The 13,234-nt window shown below is 56.0% G+C and overlaps 1 protein-coding gene across 25 annotated transcripts in view; it reads left to right on the plus strand.

Moving 5' to 3' along the window:
* Positions 1–13,234, plus strand: part of DNM1 (dynamin 1) — a 41,508-nt gene that overhangs the window by 5,197 nt on the left and 23,077 nt on the right. For 19 of the 25 annotated variants that reach the window (XR_008996644.1, XR_005030555.2, XR_005030556.2 and 16 more), the window contains exons 2-10: positions 7,934–8,007; positions 8,325–8,474; positions 8,819–9,022; positions 9,266–9,364; positions 9,466–9,626; positions 10,709–10,851; positions 10,988–11,123; positions 11,295–11,362; positions 12,451–12,589. Coding sequence is in view for 17 of the 25 variants with exons in the window: in XM_036913769.2 (XP_036769664.1) it covers positions 7,934–8,007; positions 8,325–8,474; positions 8,819–9,022; positions 9,266–9,364; positions 9,466–9,626; positions 10,709–10,851; positions 10,988–11,123; positions 11,295–11,362; positions 12,451–12,589 (1,174 nt within the window). In the remaining 8 variants the exon portion in view is untranslated. The remainder of the gene's footprint in view (positions 1–7,933; positions 8,008–8,324; positions 8,475–8,818; positions 9,023–9,265; positions 9,365–9,465; positions 9,627–10,708; positions 10,852–10,987; positions 11,124–11,294; positions 11,363–12,450; positions 12,590–13,234) is intronic. The other 6 variants (XM_036913772.2, XM_036913774.2, XM_057499083.1 and 3 more) reach the window with 1 other exon arrangement.

The raw sequence follows: 13,234 nt of genomic DNA on the forward strand, positions 1-13,234 counted from the left end.
ATTGAGGGGAGCTGTCAGGGAGCCAAGAAGGCCCCCGAGGAGGTGCCATTTAAGGCTGGACCTGAACAAAAACAGGACTTGGTCGGGCAAAGGTGCGAACACACTCCAGGTATAGGGTCCCACCTGAGCAAAGGCCCAAGGCAGAAAGGAAGCCACTGGGCTAGAGGACAGAAGGCAGTGGGGCTGAGTGAGGTGCACAGGCCGCCGTGAGACCAGGAGGGTCAGGGAGGCTCTAGTGACCCCTGGACAGCCGCCCCCATCCAGAGAGCCCATTGTGCCGCCAGGCAGCCATGCTCTGCTTGGCCTCTGTGCTCAGAACAAGCACCTGTCACATGCTGAGTGCACACTTACAGCTAGACTCACGTGACATCCCACCCAGAGGACATCTTCCCCAAACCTCCGCCCCACTCAGTGGCCCCAAGGAGCTGGGAATGAAAGGAAACTCTGGCAGATGCCATCTGATCCCAGCTCCAAGAGAATCGAATTTCCCAGGCCTTGGCTGGGTCAGAGAGCTGCAACCTCAGGGCAGGGGATGCAGCAGGCTGGTGCAGAGGGGCAGGAAGGAGCGGAGGAGGTCAGTATAGGCAGTGTCATCAGGTGGGGAGCAGGAGCAGGAACAGGGGCCCACGTGCCATATGCCTAAATATTCTGGGCTAGAGGACTATAAATCAGGCTATGGAATTAACTACAACACAAGCCCTCCCACTTAACAAACACACCTTCACAACAACCTGGCAGGCTGGGTTTGGATTTAGAATTTCAGACTCCTCAGAGTTCTGTGATGAGATAGGAAGGCAGGGACAGGTGGCTCCTCTCTCCAGGCTGCCCTGTCTCTTCCCACTCCATCCTACATCGCAAGAGGCCTCCTGGGGACTCCCATGTGGACACCTCACCCTCATGCACGAGTCCACCCATGGCCCCAGAAGGGATCCCCCTGTGGCCCTGGGGCTGCCCCCCAGCAGTGAAGGCAGCCTCAGGAGTGCAGACCCTGGAGAGGGGCCTGAGGCTGCTTGGGAGGGAAGGCCAGGGCACTTAGGTGTGGCCTCGCAGGGGAGCACAGCTGCAGCTGGGCACCTACCCATAGTCCCTGGGGACACCTTGCTGCATAGGTAGGGTGAAGCCAGAGATCCAAAGAGGGACCCCTCAAGTGTGGGGCCCCAGTGTCAGGGCCCCAATCACCCTGTTTTTGTCTTCTTGGAACCAACAGCCTGTTACAGGAGAAGCACAGAGACATCCCACGTTTTCAGATGGCAAAATGGCTCAGAGAGTGTAGGGAGTCTGCCTGAAGTCACACAGCAATGGAATCAGACAGGACAGGAACCTGTCATGGTCTCCTGCCTCCATGTGAATGCCCACCCTCTGCTACCCACCCTCTCCTTTGCTGTCCCAGGGCTTTTACCCCCTCCTGGACTGAAATCTGGCTAAGGAGCAAGAGCTGTTTGGGGAAGACAGCTCTAGCAACTTGAAATGACTACAGGCAACGGGAAAAAGGAATACTGGCCTTAAGGTGTTCAGTGGACAGAGGCCCCAGGATCAGCCTCCCTGTTCTTATCCTCCCCACCCAAGCCCACCCCGAGTCTGTGGGTCCTGCCTCTGTCCCTCTCCCTCTCTCCCTCGGCTGCTACCAGTTTGTCTCAGCACCTGGGCAGCCTTCTCTCTTGCCGCTAACTGGTTCTCCATCTGACAGCATGGAATTCTCTCTGACCTCCCAAACCGACCCCCTCGGCTTGAAGCCCCCTTTGGCCCCCTGCCCTCCAAGCAGAGCTCTCCTGAGCCGGGCCCCTGCAGCCTGCCTCACCTAGCCCTGCTTCCCCCGCAGCTGCTCCCTGCTGGTCCACTGGGATCTTGCTGTTCTTGGGAAAAACAGCCATGCCTGTTTCTCACTCCTGCGTGCTGTTCTGTCTGCCTGGGAGGCTCTTCACCACTCCCGTTTCCCTCCTTCACTGGCTCATCCTCCCAAGTCTCACATCCAGGAAGACTTCCCTGACCACCCTCTCCTTCTGTGACCCGGCCCTCAGTTTCTCCCAGGGTGAGGGTCTCTGGAAGAAGAAAGAGGCCCACCGCCTTGGGCTGAGGGCTCCTGGCAGACAGTAGTCCCAAGTACGCTTCCTGTGAACGTCTTGCTGTTCATTGCTGGGGCACCCTTCTTCCACTCTGGCTCAGATGAATCTGCTCTGAGCGCAGGGAAATGAGGCCACCAGCCAGAATGGGCAGAAAAGTCTTAGCAGGTGAATGCTTGCGCACCTCTGACCTGAGTTCTGAGTGTGAAGGAACTCAATGCTTTCTAGTGCACACAAGGCGCCTAGCAGGTGACAGGCACTTAGGTGGCTCGTGGTGCCACCAGTGGGCACCCTGTTAGATCCTTCCACAGCCAGGATCTCAGGGTATTTCTTCAACGATCCTTAGGAGGGAGCTACTGGATTGGGTCCCAATTCACTGATGGGGAAACTGTGGTTCGGGGCAGGGAAATAATTTAGTGGTGGAACTAAAAGTCCTTAGCATCAAGCTGCTGGTGGTAAGAAATAAGGATCCAGCAGGAGCTCCATAACCAGTGACTTGGGGACTATCCATGATGAGCTGTTAGGCAGGCAGAGCTGCTACCTGAGTGTGGAGAGGAGCCTCATGTGAATGTGGGTGCCTGAGGAGCCCCCGACTTTGGCTCTGAGCCTCAGTTGGGGAAACTGGTCACACTGACCTCACATAGCCACGCAAGGGGCAACAGAGAGGACACAGATTTCTTAAACATCTTTATTGAGATATAATTTACTTGCTATAAAATTCATCTGTTTCTAGGGCACAGTCAATGACTTTTAGTATATTTACAGAGTTGTGCACCATCATCACAATCTAATTTTAGAACACTTCCCTCACCCCAAAAAGAAGCCTCGTGATGATGTGGATCCTAAAGCCCCCAGCAGAGCCCTTGGCCAGCAGCCAGCGACCCATCAGCGTGCACCATGATCATTATTATTTTGGAGAACATGCTTACAAGGGTGATCCCCAGGTGTTGGGAAAATAGTTGTATTTTATTTTTTAAACACTTTTTCAAAGAGAGAACATAAGGTTTTTAAAAGGAGGGGGCAAAAGAGGAATCTATTTCTATTTTGAAAATATAAAGTCATCAATACTTCAAAGAAAGGAATGAAGGAAAGAAGCAAAGAAGAAAGGTAGGAAGCATGGAAAGAGAGATCATAGTTTTTCTCTAACAGGGAAAATGGTTGTTGTAGAGGGAGCACCAGACTTGGAGTCCAGAGCTCTGGGTACAAGTCCCCCCATGTCACCAGCCTGCACTGTGATCTTGAGTAACAACTCTTCCCCTCTTTGGGCCTCAGTTTCCACATCTGTACAACGAGGGTGATGGTGGGAAAAGTAGAGGAGCTCATCTTTTGGCTTCCAGGGGTGTCCCGAGTGGTGGCTCCCTGCCAGGCTCCATGCCGGGTGCTGGGAATACGGGAGTAAACAGGACCAGCCCAGTCCCTGCTCTCAGGACGTCAGAATACCAGGGGAAGCCAAGGCCAGGACTGCCCTGAAATGTTCCAACCTCAACTGGAAATACATGGGCTGTGTGCAGTGGGCATGTCTGCGGCCTCCTGGGGCAGCGGGAACAGAGAGGGGCTTGTTGCCTGGAGGCAGCCTCACCTCCTCCCACCTGTATTTCCTGGCTCATCCATGCCCACCTCCGCCCCAGCTCCATGTGCTTCAGAGGGCATCTCAGAGCCTGCCCACCCCCCTTGCCTGCCACTTCCAGGGGCAAGATTTGGCAGGAAATATCCCGGCCCGCCCACCCACTCCTCTGGCCAGGCCCCAGGAGACCCACCTTCCAGCTCCCTCCCTGCTGCATCGTTTGGTGACACGCTTGTGAGAGCCTAGCCTGTATTTTCTGCACAACAGTTGTATTATTTATAACCCTAGTAGCTACTATTTATTCGGGCATTAACTTTTATAAGCATCACAGCAACTTATTTTACCCATATGGAAACTGACACTCAGAGAGGTATGGTCATTTGTCCATAGCCACACAACTCTGAAGTGGCAGCCCTGTCGTTCAGCACCAGGCCTGTCTGAATTCAGAGCCCGGGGAATAGAAGACTAAGCCTGGTCCTTTCTGGCATCATTTGCATTCAACACAACCTAGGAACCAGGGTCCCTGAGGCCTGTCCGCAGATTTCAGGTACCAGAATAGGGGTGGGGGTCACTTCAGACCTATGGCATACTTTCTCCAGAAGGGGTAACAGTGCCAGTTCAGACAGGGAGTGTGTGGCACTTGGAGGCCCTGAGGTGTTTATTTAATCCTCCCTGTGCTTCAGGTTTGGGTGCCTTGCCTCAGGAAACCACCATCTGTCCAGTGCACCCCTCCCACACAGCCACCAAGGCTGGTGGGCCTGGCATACTTTTTCCTGGACACCTGTTTTGTCCTACCTCAACCTAAGCAGGAGCTGGGCTGTCTGGAGGCCAGATAAGGCCCGAATCCCCACTGGGGAGGCTCCAGGGCCACCGCAGAGCGCTGTGGCAGTGTGTCCGGGTGAAGGGCAAGACCTTGGAGCTCCATGCCCATGCTGGCTTCTCTGAGTATCGCCTGAACACCTATGTGCCAGGCCTGGGCCAAGCATGGGAAGTCGGCAGGGATGAGGTGCTCACAGTCCGGATGGGGGATCGGTTGGTGCTCTTGCAGACGTGGGGCTGGGAAGCAGCCTCCGGCCACCTGTCCCATCACGGTGTGGCCTCACAGCTCCCTGCCTGTCTCTGGGCCTCTGTCCCACTCTCTGGAATGATGATGGGATAAGATGGTCTCTGAAAGCTTCTCCCGCTCGATATCCATCATTTCCAGCTAACATTTTGTGGTCAGAATCCCAAGGTCTGATTTAGAGGCAGATGGTTCTTCAGGATCTAGGGTTCCTTGCTGAGATTTGGGAATCCTCTTAGGGAGGAGGCTGAGAACAGAAGGCACTCCCCAGCAGCCTCCTGAAACTGCTGAGCGCCTATTTTGCACCAGGCATGGGCTCAGCTCTTTCCGGGAAAAGCCTCCATGAATCCCACCGCGGCCATATGTGGTATATGATGTTGCTCAGTTTATATAATATCGGTTTACTTTGAGGCTGAGATTGAAGCAATTTGCCCAAGGGCATCAGGCTGGGGAATGGGGAATTTGAACCCAGGGCCCCTGCCTGGCACTGGCTTCTAACCACTAAGCCAGTGATTCTTAAACTCGAAAGGGAACATGAAAATCACATGGGGATTGTGTTGAAAATCCAGACCCCTCCTCTCCTCCCAGTCCTCCCAACCCCTCCCTCAAGATTCTCACCCAGCATGTCTGAGGAATGTGCCTTTTAACAAGCTGCCCAGAGAATTCTGATGCAGGCCATGTGAGGGCCTCACTTTGAGAACCTGGGCCATGCCCACACTGGCCCCGAGAGAGCCTTCACTGAGCAGGGGCTCTGCTACTACACGTGGCCCTGCCCTCTTGATCTCCATTTCCTATAAGCTGCTTGTCCTTTAGTAGCCCTGGGAAGCACTGACTGGGGGCAGGCTCTCCAGACCCCTGACACCCTCCCTCCAGCTGGGTCTGAGGCTCCCTGCACTGTCTCTGCAACACCTCATTGACCTCCACCCCTCAGGCCTGCCAGGGTGGCCCATCTGTGCAGGGGGAGGCCTCTCAGAGCTCCAGGGAAGGTCCATGTGTCAACATGAGGGGCTCTCTCTAAGGAGTCCCATCCTTCCCAGCCCCTCCTGCTGTTGCCATGGCAACTGCTGTTGCCATGGTAGAGCTGGGTGAGATGCTGGTGGGGAAGAGGGTGGATCCGGGTCCCGCATGTCCACCCCAGCCTCTGTGAGAACAAATGTCCCATCTCCACAGTCCTGGGAGATCCCAAATACCAGGGGGGTCACCTTCTCAAATGAGTAAAGGATGGGAGAGACAGAGACAGGCAGTCCTTCCTGCCCCCACCCCCTATTGCCTCCTTCCCTAGGCTGCCTGGCACACCTCCGTTCCAGCACATGTCACACTGCATCGTATTATCTGTTTACTTGTCTGTCTCTCCCACCACACTGTGAGTTCCTTCAGGCAGGGAACTCTGACTCATCACCTCCCATCCCCAGAGCCCAGCACAGGGCCTGGCACAGAGCAGCTGCTCCCAAATATGTCCTAGACTGAATTGAATTGGATTACAGAAAAAAACCAAGTCTGGCTTCTCGGGTTTAGGGAGTAGAGTTTGACAGGGAAGTTCCCAGGCTCTGGGGTCCAATAGACATATGGGTTTGAATCCTAGCTCTGCCATTCCTAACTGGGTGACTTGGATATGTCACTTCACCTCTCTGAGCCTCAGTTACCTCATCTGTAAAATGACAATTTCCATATCAGAGCACTGTTCTAATTTCTTGGGGATTGAGTCAACATTTGTTAACTACCTTCCTTGTGCTAAGCCTTGTGCTGGCACTGGGGTACACTGGTGGGCAGAAAGATGCAAGCTCCGCCCTTCTGAAGCTCACAGTTTTGCAAAAATGAAAAGTGCTTGCCTGGCACCGAGAAATGACGAAGAAATGCAGGATTTATAATCCTTCTCCTTCCCCATTAAAGTGGCCAGGTCTTCCCCATTAGCCTCTAATCTCCCCAGAGGAGGGGCAGGATGAGGGCAGGAGATGGAAGAAGACTCCCCAGAGCCCAACTAGTTGGCCTTGAACCCAGGAGCCTGGGCCTATGGTTGTCTGTAGGACCCTCTGCCCTGACCCTGGGATGCATGAAGCTGTGTAAGTCTGGGTCAGGCCCTGGGCTGGAGGCAAGAGACCCCAAGCTTGCTGTGGCCCTGTGCAAGCCCTGTAGGAGTCTGGGTGTGTCTTTTCCCCTTCCTGGGCCTATGTGTCTGTCTGTGGGTGAAGTGGCTGGCTGGATCCCTACAGTCCCTTAGGCTCCAGCCTGCTTCCCCTTTCCTGGGTCCAGGGGGTCCCATGACTGTAGATTCTGACAGCCTGGTCCCAGAAAAAGCCTCCACCCTCAGGCTTTTGCTGGCCTATGTGGGACTGTAAGTGGGTGGGGAGGTGAGAAGAGCTGACAGGACAGAGAATCAACACCCACAAGAGTTAGCCAGAAGGACTGCTGAGTTTGCCATTTGCACGAGCAGATATCTCAGATACATCAGGTCTAGGGTAGGGGCTGACTTTGGGACCCCTCAGTTCAGTCCTTCAGAGGTGGGTCTGTGGGGAGCTGAAGGTGCAGGGAGCTTTCACTGAATCAAACAGACCTGGGTCCAGAGACTTCTCTGCTAGATACTGGCCCTGTAACCTGAACATCTCTGAGTCCTCATCTGTAAAGTGGGGATAATAACAGCACTTACCCCATGAGGCTGTTGTGTGGTCCCTGAGATACTGCCTACCAAGAGCCCAGCATGCAGGAGGCACTTAAGAAGCATGAGTCTTTTTCCTTGTCTCTTCCTTCCCCCATCCCCTCATCCTCAACTCCAGCCAGATGGGGACCCTGGAAAGGGAAGTGAGATGCTGCTCTTCCCGACAGTGGAAGGGAGGGGAGGGGTGCAGCTCCATTTCCTTGACGTCCACTCTGTGGCCACTGCACACCTGGGCATGTGGGGTACCCAGTGCCTCAGTGCCTCCTGAGCTGAATGGCAGTAGCTGGATTGGGGCAGGGACTTCCTGTTGGCTCAGAACCAACACAGGGCATATCTAAGAGAGGTCTGGGGGTGCTGTTCTTGTCTCCTGGCAGCTCAGATGCATAAATTCCGTGACCCAGGGGACTTGGGGAAGGCTCTATCATCTTTCTTGTCTGCCATCTCCCTTTAGTGACCTCAAGCCTTTGAGCTAAGGTGTGTTTTGGTGGGGGGCAGTTTGGGAGAGCTTTGGAGCTCCTAATGACAGGACAGGTGCCCCTGGGATAGAGGGAGTCTCCTTAGACCTTGACCTTCCTTTCACCCCCAATGTACTACAGAGACTTCCTACCCCGAGGATCTGGCATCGTCACCCGTCGCCCCCTGGTCTTGCAGCTGGTCAATGCTACCACAGGTACGTGCTCTCGTCCGCCAGCAGCCCATCCTGGCCTCTCCAGCCACCCACCCACCTCAAGGAGAGGCCCAGCCTAGCCGCTGAACTTGCTTGCTGTGTGATTTTTGGCCCTCGAATTCCCATCTGGACAGTGGGGATAAAAATGCGTAATGGAGGCATTGCATTATTGTGGGGAGGGAGGAGAGAGAAGGCAGTGTTTGGGGGATGTGTGGGTCTCTTTCCCTGCTGCCCCACCCCAGTGGAAGATGTACCCGGGTGGGTTCGGAGCTGTGATGTTTACACCTCTCTGATCCCCCTCTCGCCCGCTTCTGGGGCAGAATATGCCGAGTTCCTGCACTGCAAGGGGAAGAAATTCACCGATTTCGAGGAGGTGCGCCTGGAGATCGAGGCTGAGACCGACCGGGTGACCGGCACCAACAAGGGTATCTCACCGGTGCCCATCAACCTCCGCGTCTACTCGCCACACGGTGAGGCGTGGCCCCGCCCCCAACCTGAGCAACCCCGATCAGCCCCGCCCGTTGGGGCCTTATTGTCCCCTCCCTTTCTGGCCCCGTCGTACGCGGGCTCCGCGTCTCCTGCTGACTCCGCCCCCACAGCGACCCCGCCGCTGACCCCACAAGCTCCACCCCCGTGGTCACGCCCACCTACCGCGCCCCCAACGGGCCGTCGCGTTAGCATCTCTCGCTTCCTTAATCCTGTCATCCTACCGCCGCCCTCCCAGCGGATCCCCGCTACGCCCGCCCCGTTCCTGAATCCGCCCGCTCACGGCCACGCCCCTCACCTGAGTCCTCCCGCTCGCTTCCCTGTCCAGTGCTGAACCTGACCCTAGTGGACCTGCCCGGAATGACCAAGGTCCCGGTGGGCGACCAACCTGCTGACATCGAGTTCCAGATCCGGGACATGCTTATGCAGTTCGTCACCAAGGAGAACTGCCTCATCCTGGCCGTGTCCCCAGCCAACTCCGACCTGGCCAACTCTGATGCTCTCAAGATCGCCAAGGAGGTGGACCCCCAGGGTAGGCTCCCACCAGCAGCCAAGGCAGCCAGGGGGTCTATTCTCAGTGTAAGGCGAATCTACTGCAGGGTCTTTAAAAGTCATTTGGCCACCAGAATGAATGGTGGGTGCGCAGAGGCAGGCAGTGGGCAAGCAAGGGAGTGGGCAGGGAGATGGGGGAGCAGGGTGAGGAGTGGGAATGCGTGGGGTCTCCTGCGTGAGGGCCAGTGTAGATGGAGACAGCCCTGTCTGCTGCCCCCACCAGGTCAGCGCACCATCGGGGTCATTACCAAGCTGGACCTGATGGACGAGGGCACAGATGCCCGTGACGTGCTGGAGAACAAGCTGCTCCCCCTGCGCAGAGGTTGGCAGGCCACTCCCCTCACTCCACTGCCCTTCCCCTTCCCCTTCCCCTTCCCCATCCCCAGCCTGGTTGGTTGCCCCTGACCACGACTCTGCCCACAGGCTACATTGGGGTGGTGAACCGGAGCCAGAAGGACATCGATGGCAAGAAAGATATCACGGCTGCCTTGGCCGCCGAGCGCAAGTTCTTCCTTTCCCACCCATCCTACCGCCACCTGGCTGACCGCATGGGCACCCCCTACCTGCAGAAGGTCCTCAACCAGGTAGGGACTTGGGGCAAGATGAGGCCTGGCGGAGTCAGTATGACAACAGAATCATTTAAGAGTTTTGTGAGGGTGACGAGCAGAGGTTAGCAACCCCATTATGCAGATGAACAAACTGAGACCCGGAAAAGCAAAGCAACACACCCACGGTCCCACAGCACGCTAGCAGCAGCTTTGCTGACCTTCCCACGTCTGGGCCCTGAGAGGGGAGCTCTGTAACTCTCCAGGGTGCAGAGAATACCAAGACCTGTGTGGAGGGTGGCACTGACAAGGGTTGGGGGCCAGGATTAGAGGGTACTGGGCTGAAAACCTTGTTTCCTTCTGACATGGGGAGAGGCTGATGTGGAGACAAGATGAGCAATTCCAGGGTCTTCCCTAGGATGGGATTTTCTCCATCTGGAACGGGGCTTCCAGAACTGAGGCACTTGTGTGTGTGTGCGTGTGTATGTGTGTGATTGGAGGGGGAAGTGGGGAAACAGTGTGGCATAGAGGCAGAATTGGGGATCCTGGAGGCCACAGACCTGGGTTCCAATCCCAGGTTGTCCCTCACCCACTAAGACACTCCCTTCCTCTCTCTGAACTACTGTTTCTGCTCATGATGATAAGATGGTGATGACGGTGGTAAGACCCTCCTTCATAGGATCATTGGGCAGGTTCAGGGAGATACTGTGTATGGGGACCCAGCCAGAGGGAGCCCCTGAACTTTGATAATTACCTTAAGGGAGGCCATAAACCCCAAGCACACAAGGGGTGCCGCAGACACATTTCATTTGGTGTTTGTGGTGTTTAACTTCAGGTAAAAACATTAAGTTAGTAAAAAATCAGGTAATTTCAAATAAAAATCTAGACTCTGGCTTCTGTTAACTATTACATTATTCACTCATTAATTCAGTTAACACACCTCTGTGAGCACCTTCTGGATGCCAGGCCCTGCCCACAGGCTGCCTCCGTTCTGGTGGGTGGCCTCTCTAGCCCTCCACCTCACCACATCCATGGGTCCCCAGCACCTGGTCCCTGCCTGGCCCTGTGAGCATCTGGGTTTATGACCGTGGCCTTAACCCTCGTCCCACCCCCACCCCCAGCAACTGACGAACCACATCCGGGACACACTGCCAGGGCTGCGGAACAAGCTGCAGAGCCAGCTGCTGTCCATCGAGAAGGAGGTGGAAGAGTACAAGAACTTCCGTCCTGATGACCCTGCACGCAAGACCAAGGCCCTGCTGCAGTGAGTGCCCCCCCCCCAGTGCCTCAGTCCCCACCACCGAGCTGCCCCTTCTCTCCAGCCTCCCAGCACAGGGCACTCCCGGGGGCCTTCCACTGGGCAGCTGCTGCCCCCTCAGGCCACCGCACTCTCCCCCCAGGATGGTCCAGCAGTTTGCCGTGGACTTTGAGAAGCGCATTGAGGGATCAGGGGACCAGATTGACACCTATGAGCTGTCAGGGGGAGCCCGTATCAACCGGATCTTCCATGAGCGCTTCCCCTTTGAGCTGGTCAAGGTAGGACAGGCTCCCCAGGGGCAGGAGGATCTCAGGACTTACCCCCACCAAGGGTATCTTTGCTGACCCTTCTAGAGGCCCTGGTTCTGTCCTGGGAGTGGGGCTTCCCTGTCCTGACCTCCCAGGTCTTGGGACAGGCCCTGACCAGCAGCCTCTTGCTCTTCTACACAGATGGAGTTTGACGAGAAGGAACTCCGAAGGGAGATCAGCTATGCCATCAAGAATATCCATGGCATTAGGCATGTATTGGGCCTGGGAGGGGGGCTGACACGAAGGCAGGGGGCCTGGCGCACAGGCATGGGGAGTGATTAAGTGAGCCTCTCTCAGGAAGGACCAAGAGCCCTAGTCCCCAGTGCCCTCACCCCCGATTTTCTGGCTCCCAACTCAGACAGGCTCTGGCTTGGGGAGGTGGATGGGAGGCCTAGGACACCCCATCTCTGAAACCTGCTGTCCTCCTTTGCTGTCCCTGGGATCAGGGCCTGGAGGCTGGACTACCTGAGCACAGCCCAGGACACAGGTGGCTGGGGAATGCACTGCGTGGGCTTAGGCCCCTGCCCATCCCCAGGATGAGACAGGTCCCCGTAGTCTTATCTAAGTAGCTGCAGAAAGCTGCCTAAACCACTGGGGAGGGCCTGGGATGGAACATCTAGGGACTTGGTCTGTCCTCTTATGATCAGATGAGGCCTCTCAACCCTCCAGACCCATTTCTCCTGTTAGCCCAAAGTCGGCCCGGTTTCACACCCACCTCCCTCCTCACCAACCCCAAAGCCCATGGACAGGAAGGGGGACTGGGATAGAGAGAGCTCCAGAAAGAGACTTAGCCTCCCTTCAGGGCCCTGATCTACACTGTTCATGCAACAAGAAAATTTAAAGCACCTGCCATGTGCCAGGCAGTGAACAAGACCAACATGTCGCTGCTTTCGTGCAGGTTCAGCTCCAAAGTTTGGAATTTACAGATTGTTAACAGCATTAGCCAAGGCACAGAAAATAAATCTCTCTGCTAGTCTTAAAATAAAATGCTTTATTCCCAGAAAGGCTCTTAAAGAGAACACAGTTCGGCAGTTTCAAATCATTTCTGGACCTTTTGTGGGACAGAATCTTAAGAGGAGGGACATAAAAGATAAGACCTTGTCTTGCCTCAAAGAGCATCACCTTAAAGTCATTAGAATCCTTCCTGCCCATTTTACAGATGGGGACACTGAAGCCCAGAGAGGGGGAGGGGAGGGCCCTAAGGGCAGAGCTCAGGATGTCAGGGCGGGGCCCTGGCTTGGCACTCCTGGCAGGAGCTGGCCTGTGACACTGCCCTTCTCCCGCTCCGGGCGTTTAGAACGGGGCTCTTTACCCCAGACATGGCCTTTGAGACCATTGTGAAAAAGCAGGTGAAGAAGATCCGAGAACCGTGTCTCAAGTGTGTGGACATGGTTATCTCGGAGCTAATCAGCACCGTTAGACAGTGCACCAAGAAGGTAACCCGGCGGCCGGGCCGGCCCCACCTCTGCCCCCGTCCTGCACCGCTGCCATGCTCCTTCCCCACAGCCCCCACTGCCTCCTGGTAGCATGTACAGACCTCGGCGGGGTGGGGGAGGCAGGCCACCGCAGGCCAGGACAGGGGGCCTCTCTGAGGGGGCCTCACCCACCCCCAGCCCCAGGCCTAGGGGACCAAGGGGTTAGACATGGTAAGCCAGGCGTGATGGTGGCTATTTGTCCTGAGAGCCCAGCAGGAGCTTCCCAGCTCAGGGAGAATAGCCTTGAGGGGACCCTGAGCCCCCTCCCTGCCCTCAGAGGTGGGGTCATCTTTGGGGGCTTCAGGGAGGGACCTTGAGAAGACCTTGGCCCTGCGGAGAGGTGACGTACCCGGCCTCATCCTCCTCATTCTCACTCCAGCCTCTCCGGACCCTCCCGCGGGACCTTTCCCTTCCTCTCCACCCACACCTCTGGCCTTCCAGAGCCAGAGCCCTCCACTGCTCTGCCATCGGAGCCTCACAGAACCACCTACAGAGGGCAGGACAGGGCAGGGAAATTTTCCATTTCACAACAGGAAACGGGGACTCAGGAGATAATGACTTGTCCAAGGTCATATTAGCCTGGAGCTGGCAGAGCTGTTACTCAAA

This window comes from Manis pentadactyla, chromosome 3 (genome assembly GCF_030020395.1).
Source record: "Manis pentadactyla isolate mManPen7 chromosome 3, mManPen7.hap1, whole genome shotgun sequence".
In the NCBI taxonomy this organism is placed as follows: domain Eukaryota; kingdom Metazoa; phylum Chordata; class Mammalia; order Pholidota; family Manidae; genus Manis; species Manis pentadactyla.